The sequence below is a fragment of the Xyrauchen texanus genome, chromosome 21 (genome assembly GCF_025860055.1).
Source record: "Xyrauchen texanus isolate HMW12.3.18 chromosome 21, RBS_HiC_50CHRs, whole genome shotgun sequence".
Lineage (NCBI taxonomy): Eukaryota > Metazoa > Chordata > Actinopteri > Cypriniformes > Catostomidae > Xyrauchen > Xyrauchen texanus.
In genome coordinates this window covers 6,710,322-6,732,211 of record NC_068296.1, presented here as the reverse complement: position 1 = coordinate 6,732,211, position 21,890 = coordinate 6,710,322, and the positions used below count along the sequence as shown (strand labels likewise).

General features: G+C 39.8%; 1 protein-coding gene across 1 annotated transcript; it reads right to left on the bottom strand.

Moving 5' to 3' along the window:
* Positions 1 to 397: 397 nt before the first annotated feature.
* ints4 (integrator complex subunit 4) lies at positions 398 to 21,511 on the bottom strand. Its single transcript, XM_052152434.1, has 23 exons — positions 21,428 to 21,511; positions 20,566 to 20,760; positions 20,213 to 20,330; positions 19,997 to 20,103; positions 19,644 to 19,847; positions 19,493 to 19,543; positions 19,302 to 19,390; positions 18,574 to 18,694; positions 18,376 to 18,447; positions 16,790 to 16,964; positions 16,475 to 16,680; positions 16,114 to 16,256; positions 15,903 to 16,018; positions 14,525 to 14,658; positions 14,212 to 14,378; positions 14,023 to 14,116; positions 10,511 to 10,591; positions 10,261 to 10,391; positions 10,112 to 10,171; positions 9,864 to 10,023; positions 9,597 to 9,740; positions 1,637 to 1,757; positions 398 to 698 (listed from the first exon to the last, which is right to left on the bottom strand). The coding sequence occupies exons 1-23, from the start codon at positions 21,479 to 21,481 to the stop codon at positions 511 to 513; spliced, it is 2,931 nt and encodes a 976-aa protein (XP_052008394.1). The 5' UTR covers positions 21,482 to 21,511; the 3' UTR covers positions 398 to 510.
* Between the last annotated feature and the right edge of the window lie 379 nt (positions 21,512 to 21,890).

The window sequence follows — 21,890 nt, the reverse complement described above, 5'->3', positions numbered from 1 at the left end:
AGTCCCAAGAATGCAGTGAGACCACAATTCTCTGGTTTGTGGACCCCACGAGGATCATGAGTAGTGTATTTCTTCACCAGGATTTCTGCTATTAAACATGACTTTTACAAAATGAAGTTGAAATAACGGGGACTAATGGCTTTAAAAGAAGCATATAGCAACGATTAACAACCTTGGAGCTTACGGTAGACTATCTTTAAATATAAAAAAATGATCATCAAAAATCAATTCCCTTATGGAAAAAATGAATAGGATTCCTACTTCTGGAACTAGAATGTTGCATTGTGTTTGGTGCTGCTAGGGGTGCAATTACACACAACAGCTTGAAATAATTATTTAAAACTAAATTGTCAATAACACTTCACCACACACCATTGATACAAATGGACAAAAACTATTTATTTCAGATAAAATGTATTTTTGGAACCAGAAAGAGTAGATGACAATGTTCTATCTTTGTGCTCGCTGTTGTTTTTAGAGATATACTGTCTGGGTTCCTCTGTGCTCAGGTCAGCGGCGAGCTGGTTTGGGCATGATAAAGACTTTGACAGGCTTGCTGAGGTGGATTGTGCCCTCAATGGAACTCTCATTAGTGGGAAGTCCATCCATGCTTTCATTCCAAGTGGGTTTAGCAGCAGATAATTTACTGCTGCTGGAGCTGTAGGCCAGAAGTAACCGTACCTCAATCTGACAGGGCTCTGTGGGTAAAAACACAAGAATTGTGACCAACAAACATTCAAATTACACTTTCTCAAATGTTGTAAGCATACCCTTACAAAACACTTCTGTGGTGGTACCATAGATGATAATACACTTGTACTAAATGATATCCACCATGTTAATGTTCCATTGAATTTAAACTGAACTCCTAGGTACTTAAACGTACACTATGCTATTACAATAGGAAATGTTCAAAATACATCATATTTGGTATTTTTCATTGATGCCAGCCAAAAACGAAAGTAATTTAAGAGGTTTTGATGAAAGATTACAAAAACAAATACTTTTTGTTTTGTTGAAAAAAAAACACAATACATTTTTGGAGAACAATAAGACCAGTATTAAGAAAGTACATTTGAATTTCATGTTTACTTGAAAGCAAAAATGTCTTTAGCCTCGGCTTAGTGTTCTTCTGGGTCTCACACACACACACACACACACACACACACACACACACACACTTCTATTTATATATGGAACTCTGAAGGGTTCATGCTGATTGCTTCCAGCTGTGATTGCTGTTGGAAATATTATTTTTGACAAGACAAAGACACAAATAATAGCTGGTAACAATTTACAATAAGGTTTCATTTGTTAACATTAGTTAAAAACATTAGTTAACATGAACAATAATTTTATATTGCTAATGTTAATTTCAACATATACTAATACATGCTTATAATCAAAATGTTGTATATTTTAACATTAAAGCACTATGAACTAACAATGAACAACTGTATTTTTATTAACTATAATAAAAAAAATGTATTGTTCATTGTTAGTTTATGATACAGTATCTAAAGAATTAACAAATGTTAATGAATGGAACCTTATTGTAAAGTGTTCCCGAATCGCTTCTACATACTATCAGCTGAAGAAAAAGACTCTTCTTCGGTTACTCTGGTAGGGAGCTCACCTGTCCATGCAGAATGGGATAGATAAACCTGAGTAATCAGTCGCACACGCCCAGGTCCTGGGGTCCTGAAATCTCCAGGTTTGGGATGGATTATATGAGACTGTCCATCTGGATAGAGCACCTGTGGTACAACAGAAAGAAAAACAGAAAACAATGATGTCATAATTCAGAACCACTTCCATTGTTTGGTGTAACGGTATGAATAAGTCACAAAAAAAATACCATGGTATTGAGGTGCATTGATAATATTTTTTGCAGTTTAATATTCGGTTATGAAATATGTCTGATAAACACACATATATTTCAGTTCTTGGACTATTTTGGACTTTAATCCTTTAACTTTTGATCTTGCACATCAGGACACTCTCTTAATACGACATGGTAAAACAAATACAAAGAAAAACATCACATGTAAAACAATTAAACTCAAAATTTGCAACATGTACAGTATTCAGTTTATGAAATTGAATTGTAATAATTTGTAATGATTATTGCCCAGGTTAACACTTGTAGATATGCATTTTGTATGCATTCAGTAATGTTACATTTTTGATTTAGTTTAATTCTAAACAATATCTACTGAAAATATATTCTTCATTTGCAGTTTAATTATTGGCATTTTGTCCAATACTGTCAATTTCCTGCATGCATATTGTCAGTGTACATTTCCTGCACACCAAAAGCCACATTGTGAACCCTGTTTTACCAAAAAATACACACAGTATGGTGCAAAAGTTTTAGGCACATAAGAGGTTTCAAAAAGCGTTTGTCTTCAGATGGTTATTTATATCTTCAGCTTTAGTGTGTCAAAAGGAAATATACATTTCAGACTCTAAACATTCCAGAAAAGAAGAACAGGGAACCCTGTAAAAGATTGCATGACCCCCACTGAACATCGAGACAGTCTGAGATTACATGCAGAGACAGAAGCAGGGGAGACAGCTGAAATAGATAGAAGAACAGTGGCATATTCTCCAAGAAGCTTGGAACATCCCATCTGCCAAAAACCAAGAAAAACTGTGTCCAGGTTAGGGCTGCACGATATATTGTTGCAGCAGCGGCATTGTGATGTGCACATCTACAATAGTCACATCACAGAAGATGCGATGTAGTAAGGTAAACATATATCAGTCTACAATATTTATACTTAAAAAAAAAAAAACTAGCAATACAACTGTCTGATATGACGTAATTTACTCCGATTTATGGGTTCTTGGATACACAGAATGTATTATTTTTTTTAAAAACAGAGCTGTTGATGTGCAGGCTCTGCTTGCACATAATGAAATGATGAGCGTGGAACAGGCAAAAAAAAATAACATTTAGAATTTGGTTGCAAAAAGAAATGCATCGTCACTTAAATTTACATTTACATTTATGCATTTGGCATAAGCGATTTACAGTGCACTTATTACAAGGACAGTCCCCCCCCCCGGAGCAAAGTGCCTTGCTCAAGGACACAATGGTGGTGGCTTGTGGGGATCGAACCAGCAACCTTTTGCTTACCAGTTCAGTGCTTTAACCCACTACGCCGCCACCACCACAGTTATATGGAAATATTTCGGCTACAGACATGATGCTGCTGACCAAAAACAGGTACTTTGTCGAGTGCCTTGCTATCGTTGCCACAACAAGAGGCAACAACCAATTTGTTTGATCATTTAATTCGGCACCACAAATCTTTGTAAGATTAGTGCAAAGCCAGATCTGAATGCTGTCCAAAGCAAAAATCTATTTTGGATGCATTTGCCAGTGTTACACCATACGAGAAAGGTTCCAAACAGCAGAAAGAAATCACAAATTCAATAACATTTCACCTTGCGAAAGACATGGTAGGCAACCAATTAACACGGTTACCAAAGAGGGTTTTAAAAACATGATCCGGTCGCTTAACCAGCGGTATGTAATTTGTTATTAAAAGTTATTTGTTTTATAAACATTTTATTTTATGTTGTATTTTTATTAACCACTCACGGTAGGTGTATAGCTGCTCTTTTTTTATTTTACAAATGGTTTAAATTTAAAAAGACGTTTATTGTTTACTTTTCCATTTTCAAAAAAAGAGGTTTGTTATTTAATTTGTAATGTAATAACATTTTAAATGACTTATTTTGTCATTTCCATTAATTCACTATTGTGCTAATGAAACTTCCTCTGTGTAATGCTCTGTTTTAACCTGGTTTGAGTACAGAGATAAAGCCTCCTGTAATCTCCTGGATCCCTTCTAGACACCACACAACTTTATTTTAGGGTAAGCAACATGCATTATTCATATCATAACATGTTAGATCATTGACTTTACCCTGAATTGATAGAAGAGTATTACATGAATACAATGGAACTGTGTTGAATTAAATAGTGTAATTAATTATTATAATAAAATACCCAAAATATGTTAAAAAAAAAAGTCATTTTCAGTTTCTTTTTTTTTTTTTTCCACGAAGATAAAGTTCCCTACACAATCACCCCAAACATTCTAGAATAATTCATTCTTCTCAAACAGAGCTATTCAAGTAATCTGGTGAAGTCATCCTGTATTTTTTCATATCACAAAACAAAAACAAAATATCGCAATGTCAGTTATTTCCAGTATTGTGCAGCCCTAGTCCAGGTGTCCCTAGGAGAACTGGTGCCGTTTTTAAGGCAAAGGAGGTCAAACCAAATATTGATTTAGCTTGTTTTATGTTTACTGCACCTTTTATGACATTTATTGATATATGAAATCTATTTATGTCATTATATTTTAAGACATCCTCACTATGCAACAGTTTTCACAAGTGCCTAAAACTTTTGCACAGTACTGTATATATATTATTAGCATCAAACACATTGTTGGGCTACTGTTGCGCTGCACTTTGGCAAATGAACAAACAGTTGGCACTTCGTAATGTTGAATGAGTGCTTAAATCCCTTTGCTGCTTTGTGAATTTGACAGAAAGCGTAAACAAAACATTAGCCTACCTAGTCATTACAAATCATGTAAAATGACAAAATCTGGTGTTTTTATGAAGTCAAGTCAAGTCAAGTGAGTTTTTATTGTCGTTTCAACCATATACAGTTAGTACAGTACACAGCAAAACGAGACAACGTTCCTCCAGGACCATGGTGCTACATAAAAACAACAAAGGACCAACATAGGACCACATGAGACTACACAACGAAATAAAATACCTATATAAACTACCTATATATACCTATATAAAGTGCACGTGCAAACATGTGCAAAAAGTACAGGACAGTACAACAAATTACTGACAATGAACAGGACAATAGACAGTGCAGCGCCGACCAGTACTCAGTAGTGCAAAAAGATGACAGTTTCTAAAAATGTAAACATAACATACTATGAGATAATGTTCTATGCACATAGCAGTTATTGAGGTAGCAGACAGTTATAAAGTGACAGTTATTAAAGTGCAACTCAGGACACGTGTGTGTCAAACCAGTCTCTGAGTATTGAGAAGTCTGATGGCTTGGGGAAGAAGCTGTTACACAGTCTGGCCGTGAGGGCCCGAATGCTTCGGTACCTCTTGCCAGGCGGGAGGAGGGTAAAGAGTTTGTGTGAGGGGTGTGTGGGGTGCGTCCACAATGCTGGTTGCTTTATGGATACAGTGTTTTTTGTAAATGTCTTTGATGGAGGGAAGAGAGACCCCAATGATCTTCTCAGCTGTCCTCACTATCCTCTGCAGGGCTTTGCGGTCCGAAGCGGTGCAAGTCCCAAACCAGGCAGTGATGCAGCTGCTCAGGATGCTCTCAATAGTCCCTCTATAGAATGTAGTGAGGATGGGGGTTGGGAGATGTGCTTTCCTCAGCCTTCGAAGAAAGTAGAGACGCTGCTGGGCTTTCTTGGTGATAGAGCTGGTGTTGAGGGACCAGGTGAGGTTCTCCGCCAGGTGAACACCAAGGAATTTGGTGCTCTTGACGATCTCCACAGAGGAGCCGTCGATGTTCAGCGGAGTGTGTTCACCTTGTGCTCTCCTAAAGTCAACAACCATCTCTTTTGTTTTGTCGACATTCAGGGACAGGTTGTTGGCTCTACACCAGTCCGTCAGCCGCTGCACCTCCTCTCTGTATGCTGACTCGTTGTTCTTGCTGATGAGACCCACCACGGTTGTGTCATCGGCGAACTTGATGATGTGATTCGAGCTGTGCATTGCTGCACAGTCGTGAGTCAGCAGAGTGAACAGCAGTGGACTGAGCACACAGCCCTGGGGGCCCCAGTGCTCAGTGTGGTGGTGGTGGAGATGCTGTTCCCGATCCGGACTGACTGAGGTCTCCCAGTCAGGAAGTCCAGGATCCAGTTGCAGAGGGAGGTGTCCAGGCCCAGCAGGTTCAGCTTTCCAATCAGGTGCTGGGGAATGATTGTGTTGAATGCTGAGCTGAAATCTATGAACAGCATTCGAGCGTATGAGTCCTTATTGTCTAGGTGGGTGAGGGCCAGATGGAGGGTTGTGGTGATGGCATCGTCCGTTGAGCGGTTTGAGCGATCACGCAAACTGCAGTGGGTCTAGTGAGGGGGCAGCTGGGTCTTAATCTGCCTCATGACGAGCCTCTCGAAGCACTTCATGATGATGGGTGTAAGTGCGACGGGACGGTAGTCGTTGAGGCAGGACACTGAAGACTTCTTTGGCATGGGGATGATGGTGGTGGCCTTGAAGCACGTTGGAACAACGGCGCTGCTCAGAGAGATGTTGAAGATGTCGGTAAGAACATCTGCTAGCTGGTCTGCACATCCTCTGAGCACTCTGCCAGGAATGTTGTCTGGTCCAGCAGCCTTCCGTGGGTTGACTCTACGTAGAGTTTTCCTCACATCTGCCGTGGTAAGACAGAGCACCTGGTGCGTTGGGAGGAGGGTGGACTTCCTCGCCATCACGTCGTTCTGCACTTCAAACCGAGCGTAGAAGTAGTTCAGCGCATCTGGAAGGGAGGCATCTTTGTCACAGGCAACTGATGTTGTCCTGTAGTTGGTGATGGCCTGGATGCCCTGCCACATGCGCCGCGTGTCACCGCTGTCCTGGAAGTGACTGTGGATTCTCTGGGCGTGTGGCGCTTTGCCTCTCTGATTGCCCGTGACAGTTTGGCCCTAGCTGTTCTTAGGGCTGCCTTATCGCCTGCTCTGAAGGCGGAGTCTCGGGACCTCAGCAGCGTGCGCACCTCCGCAGTCATCCACGGCTTCTGGTTGGAGCGTGTGGTGATGGTCTTGAGAAAGTGACATCATCAATGCACTTGCTGATGTAGCTGGTCACTGATGCTGTGTATTCCTCCAAGTTGGTAGAATCGCCATATGTTGCAGCCTCCCTGAACATGTGCCAGTCAGTACACTCAAAACAGTCCTGAAGAGCAGAGATGGCTCCTGCTGGCCAGGTTTTCACCTGCTTCTGAAGCGGTTTTGTGCGTCTGACGAGCGGTCTGTATGCTGGAATTAACATAACAGAGATGTGGTCTGAGTAGCCGAGGTGGGGGCGGGCTCCGCCGGCACGCGCCTGGGATGTTTGTGTAAACAAGATCAAGCGCGTTCAGCCCTCTCGTTGCAAAGTCCACATACTGATGGAATTTAGGGAGCACTGTCTTGAGATTTGCATGGTTGAAATCTCCGGCGACAATAAACAGTCCGTCGGGTTGAGCGTTCTGCAGTTCGCTCATAGCCCCATACAGTTCACAGAGCGCTTCCTTAGCGTTAGCGCTGGGGGGAATGTAAACTCCGGTTATGCAAACTGTGGTGAATTCCCGTGGTAGATAAAAAGGTCTGCATCTAACAGTCACAAGCTCCAACAGCGAAACAGGGGATATAATATATTATCCTGTATACTGTATTTCCACAGACATTAATTTCCGCAAATTCCATGGGATGGTGCTTACGGAGATGTTGCAAGTGTTTCCCATTTGAGCAGATATATTTTACAGACTACCAGCAACATTGATGGTGCCTTGTGGGTCTTTAACATAACCAAAGTAATCCCAGACAGTGATTTCCACTGTTTTGACGGCGGAAATAAAGCTTCAGGCTCGGATATGTCTGTATGCTGCGCTCCGCTCATGCTTGTGACACCTGCATGTCACCTTTAAAATTGAATGACAGTCCAATGTAACATGAGGAAGGTGCAACTTAAGATTTATTTTATCTAGCCAAGTTTATATGATGCTGTGTAAACGTCTCTAATTAATTAAACAGATGTTTTTTTTTTCACAACTTTTCTAAAATCCAAATCACTTTATATTTATACAATACCGTCATTGAGAAGATTTCACCGGTATGATAACCATCTGCTTTAAAACCAAGGTACAGTGAGGGAAAAAAGTATTTGATCTCCTGCTGATATTGTACGTTTGCCCACTGACAAACAAATTATCAGCCTATGATTTTAATTTTAGGTTCATTTGAACAGTGACAGACAGAATAACAACAAAAAATCCAGAACAACGCATGTCAAAAATTTTATAAATTGAATTGCATTTTAATGAGGGAAATAAGTATTCGACCCCTCTGCAAAATATGACTTTGTACTTGGTGGCAAAACCCTTGTTGGCAATCACAGAGGTCAGACGTTTCTTGTTGTTGGCCACCAGGTTTGCACACATCTCAGGAGGGATTTTGTCCCACTCCTGTTTGCAGATATTCTCCAAGTCATTAAGGTTTCAAGGCTGACATTTGGCAACTCGAACCTTCAGCTCCCTCCACAGATTTTCTATGAGATTAAGGTCTGGAGACTGGCTAGGCCACTCCAGGACCTTAATGTGCTTCTTCTTGAGCCACTCCTTTGTTGCTTTGGCCGTGTGTTTTGGGTCATTGTCATACTGGAATACCCATCCACGACCCATTTTAAATGCCCTGGCTGAGGGAAGGAGGTTCTCACCCAAGATTTGATGGTACATGGTCCCGTCCATCATCCCTTTGATGCGTTGTCCTGCCCCCGAAGCAGAAAAACACCCCCAAAGCATGTTTCCACCTCCATGTTTGATGGTGGGGATGGTGTTCTTGGGGTCATAGGCAGCATTCCTCCTACTCCAAACACGGCGAGTTGAGTTGATGCCAAAGAGCTTGATTTTGGTCTCATCTGACTACAACACTTTCACCCAATTCTCCTCTGAATCATTCACATGTTCATTGGCAAACTTCAGACGGGCCTGTACATGTGCTTTCTTGAGCAGGGGGACCATGCGGGCGCTGCAGGATTTCAGTCCTTCACGGCGTAGTGTGTTACCAATTGTTTTCTTGGTGACTATGGTCCCAATTGCCTTGAGATCATTGACAAGATCCTCCCGTGTAGTTCTGGGCTGATTCCTCACCGTTCTCATGATCATTGCAACTCCACGTGGTGAGATCTTGCATGGAGCCCAAGACCGAGGGAGATTGACAGTAATTTTGTGTTTCTTCCATTTGCGAATAAATCGCACCAACTGTTGTCACCTTCTCACCCAACTGCTTGGCGATGGTCATGTAGCCGATTCCAGCCTTGTGTAGATCTACAATCTTGTCCCTGACATCCTTGGAGAGCTCTTTGGTCTTGGCCATGGTGGAGAGTTTGGAATCTGATTGATTGATTGCTTCTGTGAACAGGTGTCTTTTATACAGGTAACAAACTGAGATTAGGAGCACTCCCTTTAAGTGTGTGCTCGTAATCTCAGCTCGTTACCTGTATAAAAGACACCTGGGAGCCGGAAAGCTCTGATTGAGAGGGGGGGTCGAATGCTTATTTCCTCATTAAAATGCAATTCAATTTATAACATTTTTGTTGTTATTCTGTCTCTCACTGTTCAAATTAACCTACCATTAAAATTATAGACTGATCATTTCTTTGTCAGTGGGCAAACGTACAAAATCAGCAGGGGATCAAATACTTTTTTCCCTCACTGTATATTGTGAAACCTTGAAACAGTTACATCCCTAAATGAATAATTTTCATCAAGTTTGTTTGTTCTCACTTTGTGCCTCTGGTTAAAAAAAAATAAGGTCTCTGACCTGCACTTTGACTGTTGTCTGTGGGTCTTGCACATGTTCAAGAGTAGCATCGATATCTAACGCCACTACCAGACCCGAGGTGAATCTCAAAGGGTTGTCTGATTCCCCTGTTGGCTCAATAATTGTTGCAGACGCCCTGTGTATCTGACAATTCAAAATAAAAATAAAAAGGAACATTAACATATTTAACTTCATGCAACAAACAAGCTTCTTTGTAAAATTGAATTTTTTTTAATTTCTGTATGTTGTGATTCAGAATCTGCAAACCTGTTCAGGGAGTTTGAGATGAATGAATCTGCTTTGTCGCAGTGTGGTCTGGAGAATTTTAACCAGATCATTTGGCTTGCAGGCCACCAGTCTTGGCATTAACTCCAGGAGTTTCTCCACAAAACTGTCCTGAAAATGGGGCACCTCTGTCATGAAGAGCCTGAAAACGGCAAGAAAAGAGCATTTGGTTTCTTTTCAAACGTAGTTGCAACAAAACACGGCTTCTCTGTGAAACACACAGATCTTACCTCTGAAATGACTCAACCTCCTGTAGGAACTTCTCACAAACACTGAGAACACGATCAACCCTGTTATTGTGAATGAGACAGAGGATCAAAATCAATACGTGGCTTAACTGCAAAAAGGATATTTGTAATGTTGGTTAGGGAGCACTGACCCTCGTTTGGATCGGGCCGTCAGGATGAGCTGTAAAGCTTTTGCCTGCAGACGAACGTTGTGAATTGTCGCGACCTGCTGTGTCTCCAATCCGCTGTACAAGAACTCGAGTTTGTATGTCTCATCCAAGATCTGCCATACATAAACAAATACATCACAAGTGTAAACAATGAAACATAGTTAGATAAAACTCTAATACAGCTCTGTAATTCTGGTGTCAGTATATCTTCAATGCTGTGATATGAATCTACCTGTCGAGCAGCGGTTGATACTATGGCATTCTGTTTAAGACAAAGAGGCACAGCCATGGTCCATAACTTCTCTTGGAGAGCCTGAGAATGAACAGAAAAGAACAATTAAAGATCAGCCTGACTCTCCAATGTAGTTAAACATGATTGTTCGGTTCTTTATAATACTTCAATATAGTCAATGGTAGCATTTTCTAATTCTAGAAAATTTTATATTTTTGTAAATATTTGATTATATCTTTTCATGTGACAACACTGAAGAAATGACACTTTGTTATACAAGCTGTACACTCACTACTTTACATTGTAGCAGTGTAAATTTGCTGTCCCCTCAAAATAATTCAACACACAGCCATTAATGTCTAAACCGCTGGCAACAAAAGTGAGTACACCCCCCAAGTGAAAATGTCCAAATTGGGCCTAAAGTGTCAATATTTTGTGAAGCCAACATTATTTTCCAGCACCGCTTTAACCCTCTTGGGCATGGAGTTCACCAGAGCTTCACAGGTTGCCACTGGAGTCCTCTTCCACTCCTCCATGACGACATCACATAGCTGGTGGATCTTGTGCTCCTCCACCTCCCGTTTGAGGATGCCCCACAGATGCTCAATAGGGTTTAGGTCTGGAGACATTTCCGCCACACACGCTTGACACCATCTGAGCCAAATAAGTTTATCTTGGTCTCGTCAGACCACAGGACATCCAGTTTCCAGTAATCCATGTCCTTAGTCTGCTTGTCTTCAGCAAACTGTTTGCGGGCTTTCTTGTGCATCATCTTTAGAAGAGGCTTCCTTCTGGGACGACAGCCATGCAGACAAATTTGATGCAGTGTGCGGCGTATGGTCTGAGCACTGACAAGCTGACCCCCCCACCCCTTCAACCTCTGCAGCAATGCTGGCAGCACTCATACGTCTATTTCCCAAAGACAACCTCTGGATATGACACTGAGCACGTGCACTCAACTTCTTTGGCGAGGCCTGTTCTGAGTGGAACCTGTCCTGTTAAACCGCTGTATGGTCTTGGCCACCGTGCTGCAGCTCAGTGTCAGGGCCTTGGCAATCTTTATGTAGAGCAACAATTATTTTTTCAGATCCTCAGAGAGCTCTTTGCCATGAGGTGCCATGTTGAACTTCCAGTGACCAGTATGAGGGAGTGTGAGAGTGATGACACCAAATTTAACACATCTGATCCCATTCACACCTGAGACCTTGTAACACTAACGAGTCACATGACACCGGGGAGGGAAAATGGCTAATTGGGCCCAATTTGGATATTTTCACTTAGGGGTGTACTCACTTTTGTTGCCAACGGTTCAGACATTAATGGCTGTGTGTGAATTATTTTGAGGGGACAGCACATTTACACTGTTATACAAGATGTACACTCACTATTTTACATTGTAGCAAAGTGTAATTTCTTCAGTGTTGTCACATGAAAAGTTATAATCAAATATTTACAAAAATGCGAGGGGTGTACACACTTTTGTGAGATACTAATATATATATATATATATATATATAAAATGACCACTATACATGTCCAAAATAAGGGATAATCTACATTTAGACAGTCATCATCACAAAACACAGTATTCCTGACAGGTGGCAAGATGGATAAATACCTCTAAATGACATTCACTGAATTAAAGGGGAAACACTACTTGGATTTTTATTGTTTAATAAATAAAATATATTTCACTGCAAAAAATTATATTGTTATCAAGTGTTTTTGTCTTGTTTCCAGTTAACATTATCTAAAAATCATTAAAACAGGATAAATTTAATTGAGAAACAACACAAGATATTTAGACTTGCTTTAAGAGAATGTATCTTAAATAAGTGTATTCTGATGTGTATTTTTTCACTTGGTTATACTTCTGCAAGTGCAGTAAATTAAAAATATACTTATATTCAAGATATTTGCTCTAAAAGCAAGTCTAAATATCTTAAATTTTGCTTCTCAGGTAAATGTATCTTGTTTTAAGGATTTTTCAATATTTTAAAATATCTAAATATTTAAAATTCTCCGATAACAATTCTTTCTTCTGCAGTGTAGCTGCTCAAGTAAATGTAAATAAGGAGTTTTAGGTATTTATATTGGAAAACAAACCAAAAAAGATAAATCACAAAAATATTTTTTGAAACCAAACTTTCTTAGAAAACAAACTCTTTCTTCTTTATAGAGCTGCGTAACGACGATTTTCTTGACAATTAGATACACACCGTAACACTTATATTATAATTCACTATGTCGCGAGCAATCACTATAAATAAAATCACCAGTGATGCACCTCACTCCTTGCGAGACGTTGTATCAGCCGGGAGAAATTTGAAACTCTCTCGTGCCTTTTTTTTACGAGACTCATATATGCGGCTCTGACCGCACAGACAAATGCCAGGTCCAGAGTCTGTGCTTATTTATACAGCCCACTTCCTTATTATTTGAACTTTAATAAAGGATGCATTAAATACAGGATATAACTGTGCAGTGTTTCCTTTTTAGATGCTCTAACAGGCAAGTTTTGCTCAAGCGGAACACCAGGTACGCCTCCACTTTATTTCACGAAGACACTGCTTCTGTATTTGGGGCGGCTGTGGCTCAGGTGGTAGAGCGGGTCAGCCTCTAATCACAGGGTTGGTGGTTCGATTCCTGGCCCATACGACTCCACATGCCGAAGTATCCTTGGACAAGACAATGAACCCCAAGTTGCTCCCAATGGCAGGCTTGCGCCTTGCATGGCAGTTCTGCCACCATTGGTGTATGAATGTGTGTCAGTGTAAAGCGCTTTCCGTTAAGGTTAAAAAGGCGCTATATAAGTGCAGACCATTTACCATATTGACTTATTTTTTATTTTTGTATTATAATACTCTACATCACTTTAATCTGTTTGGAAAGTTTGGAGTGCATCTGGACAGTGATCTGTTCTTTCTTCCTCTCCTCAATCAAGTGCGAGCAGAAGTGCTGCTCTCCCGCATCATCATTAGCATTTCAAAAGATCTCATTTTGTATTAAATTAAAATCAGACAAATATTAGACAACGAAAATGTTTGACGACAATTTTTGAATTGTCGATGTTGTCGACTAATTGTTTCAGCCCTGTAGACACGTAGTATTGATTTTAATTGAAATTACATTATTAAGTGAGAAGAGACGTCTGAGTCTCCAGAAACGCATGAATTCCAACTCCAGCATTCTGTAAGGTGTTTATACTGTGAAATTGACCACATGCCTGCTCATTATCCCGCTTAATAAATAAATAAATTAACATGAAATATTGATGCGAGTACAAGTTATTTTATTAGCTTGCTTGTAGAGATCACAAATTGATACGAGAAAGAGGACTCGTCATATCCAGCTGACCGTTGAAAAATAACTGCTTCCCAGACTATGCGGTCATTATTCAGAAATATCAAGCCGCTGTATGGCAGGACTGACCGATCAGAATAGAGTATTCCAAAGAGGCATTTAATAATGGAGTATTAGAAGTTGCATTCATCAATTATATTTGCATTCACCTTGGTAAGCAGTAACTGACAGCGTAGGTATGTGGCAGAAAAATCTGCAGATCCGGCCAGCTCAGTCTGTAGCTCCCCCAACCGCTGCAGATCTCTACATGTGACCCAAATAATGAACAAACACTTTATTAAGACATCTTACAGTAATTACATTGTTTAATATATATGTAGTCAATTAATGGTTTGGACCTGATGGTGAACTCCAGCAGATCTTGAGCTCCAGGTGTCTCCAGGTTCTGAAGGGTGCTGACCCGAACAAGACTGTCCTGCAGGAAGTTCTGTGCCGACTCCAAACTGCCTGAACCCACACCTGATGCCTCCAAACCAGAGTTTGCAGTCTGCTTTCTGCCTGGCAGCTGAGAGAGAAGACAAATATAGAAGATGCTTAAAAGAAATGAATGAATATCATGTTTATGAAACACTACTCAAAGAAATGAACATGATAGTTTTTTAACATATTAAAAATAGACTGGATATGAAGGTATGCAGGCAGGTTTCTCACTCTGAGGGGTGGCACCAGGTGGGATAAGCTGTCGCGTAGGTAGGCATAGTGCCGGAACGTGTGATCTGAGAACAGCGCTGGCATAGTGGGGCAGGATTTGGCTGCATTGAAGACCAGAACTAACACAGCGATGTCTGAACAAATCCAGGTCAGGAAAACAAGGATCTGAGCTAAGACCACATAATGATTCTATGAACTTTAGGACTATTACATTGTTGTTGCGGAAGACAGTCATAATTGAGTTTTTCATGCCAATTTCACCATTATTTTTAACCAGATCCCTGAACATTTCAGTCTGAGCTTTACAGTTTGAGCAGCACATTTCAGCGCAGATTGCTTTGTGAGTCTGCCACAATGTAAATCAGCTTTTCAAAGAGGCTTTTATTGAGAGATAGAGAAGTTAAAGGGATAGTTAACCCAAAAATGAAAATCTCACCATTTACTCACCTCAGCCATTCCAGATGTATATGACTTACTTTCTTCTGCAGAACACAAACAAAGATTTTTAGAAGAATATCTCAGCTCTGTAGGTCCTTACAAGGCAAGTAAACAGGGTCCAAAACTTTGAAGCTCAAAAAGCATATTAAGGCAGCATAAAAGAAATCCATAAAACTCCAGTGGATAAATCTGTCTTCAGAAATGATATGATGAGAAACAGATACATTTTCCAGAGAGTACTTTTTTTGTTTTTGGCGATTCGCATACTTCTTGCATACTGCGACCTACTGGGCAGAGAGAATTTATAGTAAAAAAATAACTTAAATATTGATGTGTTTCTCACCCACACCTATCATATCACTTCTGAAGACATGAATTTAACCACTGGATTGGTATGGACTACTTTTATGCTGCCTTTATGTGATTTTGAGCTTCAAAGTTTCACATCTGGGATGGGTGAGTAAATGGTGAGAATTTTAGTTTTTGGGTGAACTATCCATTTAACTTCATCTCTCAATAAAAAGCCTATTTGGAAATGCTGCATTACATTGTGGCAGATTCACAAAACAATCTGTGCTGAAATGTGTTGCTCAAACTGTGAAGATCAGACTAAAATAATAAAGGATCTGGTTAAATATAAACATAAGCTGCATGTTTCAAACATTGGGATTTTTAGCAGCAGGTGCTACACACCCAGAAACAGCACAGTTTGACAGGCTTTACCTAGATATTTACATTTAGAATTTTCTACTATCATTAGTTATCCCCATATTTAGGAACAACTGTATCTAAATGCTAAACAATGAATGGTATTTTAGGAATGGAGAGGAAGTTTTGAGATCTAAAAGTTATAGTACGTATACATTTTATATAAAAAGCTCCCTTTAACATTCGACATCCCAGCCCATTTCTTTGTTGTCATGTCAGATGTGCAGGATACAGGCAGGGTCGTCCATGTCAGGTTCTGGAGTGTCAAAATAAGGATGGGTGCTCAGCAGCTCTGGGACAATTGGCAGCACCAGGGTCGGATGTCGAGCACCAAGGAACTTCAAACATCTGGATTGAAAGATGTGACATGAAATAAGTCAGACAGACTGAGAAAGAGGCTAGAGGAAAGTAAGCAATGGAAAGGAACATCCACTTGAACTCACTTCCAGACAGAGTTGCGGTCGGTCGGGTACTTGGTGAGATTTTTGAGGAGCTCCAGCAGGGCCAGCTGGATACATTCTTTTGTGGAGACATTAGTGTAGCAGAGCAACTCGTGCAGGGCCTCACGAATGTCCCGCGATGAATCCTGCAATAAACCGGCACTTTTAACTTTAGTTTCAGATTGGAATGTCATATAATGCTATTGTAGGATACATACATAGATGTACACTTAATTTCTGTACAATATATTGGCCTATAACTAGATAATACAAATGAAAATTACGTTTAAAAAGCATTGTTTATACTACGCTTTGTGATTTTGACTTTGTCATGCTTATTATGCATATAAATCAACTATTCTACCTCCAGTACTGCGAGCACAGTGTCCAGTTGGTCTTCTCTGAGGGTGATATTGGTTGAGATCTGTCGCAGCACATGAATGGACTGCAGTCGCACCTCTTCGATTTCATCATTGAACATGTCCACCAGGAAGTCAAGACACTTCTCAGCAAAGCTGGGGGACGACTGGGCAAGGGAACACAGAGCTTCTACTGCAGCGATACGCACCTCTATAACGAACACAATACTGCATGAACGACCATCGTAAACATCTAATAACACAAGTAATAAGTGCTAAAAGCATCCCCTTACATGTTGATTATTTTCAAAAATACATACCGTACATCTCATCTTCTAGCCCATGAACAAATGCCCCACAGGCTCCAGAGTCAATGAGGTTTACACCGGAAGTGTCAACTTTCTCTTTTGGAGCATCATCAGCCCACCGGCGTCCAGACGAGAACTCTCCAGAAGCGTAAAGTTCTTTAGCTCGTTCGTGAGCCGTGCGTTTCCTCTGAAATGATGAAAAGCATTTTTTAGGTAAACATTAATTAAGCTGATTTAAATATGTTGCAATGGAAACAGATGCAGTTTTAACACATATTAAGATTTGGAAACATCAGTTAGAATTTATTAAAATCTATAAACAAATTAGTAATATATCATATCATTTGCCATTGTTTTCCAGCAAAAGTGAGTTTATGAATTTATAGGTGTCTAGTTTTTTTTTCTGTAGAATACTTCATGTTAAATAAAGAATTTAAATATATATGTTTTATGACACAAAGACTTTATCATAATAGATGTTAATCATTGCTATTAAAGGAATATTGCATCTAAACATTTTAATGATCTCATCATTTACTCACCATCATGCCATCCCAGATGTGTGACTTTTTTTCTTTTGCTGAAAACTAGAAGAATATCTCAGCTCGGCAGTTCAACACAATGAAAGTGAACAGGGTCCAAAAATGTGAAGCTCAAAAACCATATAAAAGGCAGCATAAAAGTAATTCATATGACTTCAATGGTTTAATCCATGTCTTCAGAAATGATACAATAGGCTTGAGGAGAATTTATAGTAAAAGAAGACTTTATTATTAATCTGTTTCTCACCCACACTTATCACATCTCTTCTGAAGACGGGCTTTAACCACTGGAGTCATGTGTATTACTTTTATGCGCTTTTTTTGAGCTTCAAAGAGATGGACCCTGTTGACCTGCATTATATGTACCTACAGAGCTGAGATATTCTTTTAATAATCTTTGTTTGTGTTCAGCATAAGAAAGAAAGTCATACACATCTGGGATGACGTGAGGACGAGTAAATGATGAGATAATTTTTATTTTTGGGTGAACTATTCTTTTAAATATGTTCTATGGTCGAGCCAAGTAAAAATCTTTATTATTAAGCCCTGTATTGAGCATTTAAAGTTCTACTTCTTGTGCATTTCAGGGGTGTCAAAATTGAGCTTTCTTTTTTTGTGATTTTTCTCCCCAATTTGGAATGCCCAATGCGTTCTAGGTCCTCGTGGTGACGTGACTCGCCTCTATCCGGGTGGCTGAGGTCGAGTCTCAGATGCGGAGGCATCTGAGACCGTCAATCCGTGCATCTTATCGCGTGCGCTTGTTGAGCGCGTTACCGTGGAGACATAGCTTGTGCGGAATCCTTGCACAACTCACCACGTGCCCCACAGAGAGTGAGAATCACATTATAGCAATCACGAGGAGGTTAACCCACGTGACTCTAACCTCCCTAGCAACTGGAATAATTTGGTTGTTAGGAGACCTGGCTGGAGTCACTCAGCACGACCTGGATTCAAACTCGCAAATCCAGGGGTGGTAGTCAGCGTCTTTACTCGCTAAGCTTCTCAGCCTCCCCCACACCCTTTCTTAAACGTTTTCCCATTTTGTTGTGGAAGTACCCTGAGATCTGACATCAGCTTCTTGTCAAGAGTCTGCTCCAGGAAATGAGGGCTCACTTGGTGCATGGAGCCCTGAAACAGAGAATAAGGTGGATGGAAAAGTAAGTGGTGACTTACAAATAATTGCAATAATTGTAAGTTACAGGACTGAAGAGAGGCTGACAATAAAGGCAATATAAGGACCAGCCCAAAACTCACCAGCAGTTTAGCAGCTTGCACTCTGACTACCCATGAGCCATCACTGACCATGTGACAGATCTTTCCAAAGGAGTCATCCACCAGTCGGATCTCCTCATTGGATGAGGGGATGGGAACGATGCTGGATGCATGCATAAAATCACAATAATAAATAAATAAATAAAAGGTTAGTAACTAACAAACAAAACTGTTCAAATCTTTCTAAAGGATTTATTTAAATGGGGTATCACTGAAGTCCTAATATAAAGTTAAAGAAATCGTTCACCCAAATATTTTAATTGTCTCATCATTTATTCACCTTCATCCCATCCCAGATGTGTATGACTTTCTTTCTACAGCTGAACACAAATGAAGATTTTTAGAAGAATATTTCAGCTCTGTAGATCCATACAATGCAAGTGAATGGTGAATGGATTACTTTTATGCTGCCTTTATGCACTTTTTGGAGCTTTAAAGCTCTAGCCACAATTCACTTGCATTGTATGAACCTTTAGAGCAGAGATATTTTTCTAAAAACTTTGTGTTCTGCAGAACAAAGAAAGTCATACACATCTGGGATGGTATAAAGGTGAGTAAATGATGACAGAATGTTTATTTTGGGTGAACTATTTCTATGTATCAGTGCATGTTGCATAATATAAATTAATATAGCATAAGGTATATGTTCTGAAAGGCAATATGTCTTGGAATACAGCAGGTTTAGTGATGCTAAGATACTGGTCCTTTACCTCTCTGGGTAAAGCTGACTCAAAACCCAAACCATCTGCACCGCTGCTGAGCGAACCTGCTCGTAATCATCACTTAAGAGTTTACAGGCCTGACCAAGAAAGAAGACAAGACATTCATAGATTAGTTCTTTGACATTTCCTTTGGAATATGAGAAACAAATATAGGAGTACAAACATAATAGCATTTGTACCTGGTTATAAATAGTCTGTTGAATTTTCATCCCCCTTTCATGTAGCTGCAGCTGATGAAGAGAAAAACCAAAAACCATTAAAGGAAATATAAGTCAATCAGAGCAGCATTTTATTCAGTTTTAACAATGTGTTTTCTAAAGCTTCATGTACCATGGCTTTAATGGCAGCGGTGCGGACGCGAGGGTCCTGGTCCTGGAAGTAATCGCTTATCAAACTCTGTACATCCCGTATGGGTGACACCAGTCCTGCTGGTCCTGCTTCTGTTTCCTTAGTGAGTGGCTTATCAACTGTCCCCAGACAGCCCAAGAGCTGAAGACACTTATTCCTGACTCCAAAATAAGTGCTGGACAGGTGCTGTCATGAGAAAATATATGTACAATTAAATAAAACAAAAAATACTGATTCAGAACTTTATAAAAATGTACAGAAGATCTGATAACAAAGGCGGTTTAGCGCAACTGATTATTGTTGCTGCCCGAAAATGTAAGATTCCACTCTGTCACCTTGCATGTCACATCTAGAAGTCTCTGGATAACTGCGCTCTTGTCAGGGAGTTGTGTGCCGATGATCAGTAGAGTGTCCAACAGCTGTGCCAGCACCTGATGAGACTCTGAAACACAGTGAAAACACAGTAAATAATGTTTCACATGAAGTTAAACTTAACGAGATTAAGCCATGCCTCCGTAATCTATAACAGCTTTTCTACCCAAAAGACTCACTTTCGTTGTTTAGAGTGTTTACAGTATCATCTACAATGCAGTCTGGAGAGAAGCCTTGTATTTTTGATAATAAACCCAGCAGAGAGGCGATCTTTAGCCGAACTGAGTTATCAGACTCCTGTAGATCACATCACCACGAACACAGGAAAATAAATGATTAATAAAAACATCACAAATTCTTATTTTCACTGAACGCGTTCCAACAACATTTGCAACGCAACAATACCAAATGTAAGAGTGAATCAGAATAGATGTAAGCTAGAGCTGAAATGTTTAGTAAATAAACTTTCATAAATCAAAAGTTGGTTATGAATTAGCCACGTCATCAATCTTTATTTGTGATGTCATAATACCTTGTAATAATGCTCAAGAAGGATGCGTACCACCCCCTCTACGCTCTCGGCCTCCACAGGTTTGCGCGCAAAGCTCAGCAGGTACTGCAGGGCATCTGTAGGGTTGGTAGCCTTACACAGATCAATGTGAAGAGCCGCTGATTTACTCGGTTTGGTAAGTCGAAGCTTCTTCGTTGGAGCCTCCTCAACAGACACCTGCTTTAAAGAGATGTCACATGATCACAGAACAATAATAACAGTAATTAATACAGGTCTTGTAATGATTTGCTATCACTTAATCCTGATCTTTCATTTATGGGGAGGGTAATTATTGTACATCTCAAGAAACAAACCTGAAGAAATTTAGTTAATCATTCGTCTTAGTCATGTCAACAGACATATCAGCCATTTACAACTTTATTCATCAATTGATCATCAGTACTGCATAGAAAATATTGTTACAGCCTCCAAAGAAACAGAAATGAAAAACACAACATGAACATAAAAAGTTATATGTACAGTTGCAGATGAAACAAATAAAGAGAAAACAATAATAAAAAAAAAAAAAAAAAAAGTATGTGCCGGTTGCAATATTGTATTTTGCTACATACAAATCCACCAAACAGATATTGAAAGATTTGTCAGTATGTTTTTAATATAGACTTTCAAATAAGCACTAAATAAAATGTAAACACAAATGTCCTGTTTTATTAGAATACAATTTGGCTAATGCACATAATAATAGTTAGAGATAACCACACTGATGCTAACGGCTACATATGCTTTGTATGTATTCGAATATCCTCATATAAAATATACATTCTGCGATCAACATAATAAAATGATTATTTATCAGTGTATATATAATAACAAATGAGTTCACCTGAACTACTTTAGAGAATTCCTCATAAACTCGTTTTTTCAGATGAGCAGCCATGACAGCTCTGCTGCGTTGCCCTGCTGCTATTCTGACATGCGCACTGAGCACCAGACACTATTTAGAGCTTGTAAATGGAGAAATGAACGGGAGCAATGAACGGAAGTCCCGCCTTACAGGTAGAATAGCCAATCAACTTGTAGATACGGACTTCGCCTGTCACGCATGTAGGTTATTTAAACCAGTCGGGAAAGCGCTTTTTAGCGTGATCTGAGGTGAAGAAGCACAATTTATGATTGCACTGTTAATTTTTAATATGTACTTTGATCGTAATCTTCACCGACCGTTTTGAAGATTTCGGTTTTTCTTCATTTAAGTAGATAGGAACTGCACTTTTATGCCGCTTGTATGCATAGAGAATAAGATACCCAAGAATGGCCACCGATTGGACAGACTTGCCTTGAAAGAC

What these genes read in the sequence shown, in the direction of transcription:
- ints4 (XM_052152434.1), bottom strand. Translation starts at nt 21,481, where the DNA reads ATGGCTGCTCATCTGAAAAAACGAGTTTATGAGGAATTCTCTAAAGTA. An exon ending in GCTAGAAGATGAGATGTACG is followed by an intron (nt 16,681 to 16,789) that starts GTATGTATTTTT and finishes TGTTCGTTATAG; the next exon opens with AGGTGCGTATCGCTGCAGTA. An exon ending in ACGGCCCGATCCAAACGAGG is followed by an intron (nt 10,172 to 10,260) that starts GTCAGTGCTCCC and finishes TCACAATAACAG; the next exon opens with GGTTGATCGTGTTCTCAGTG.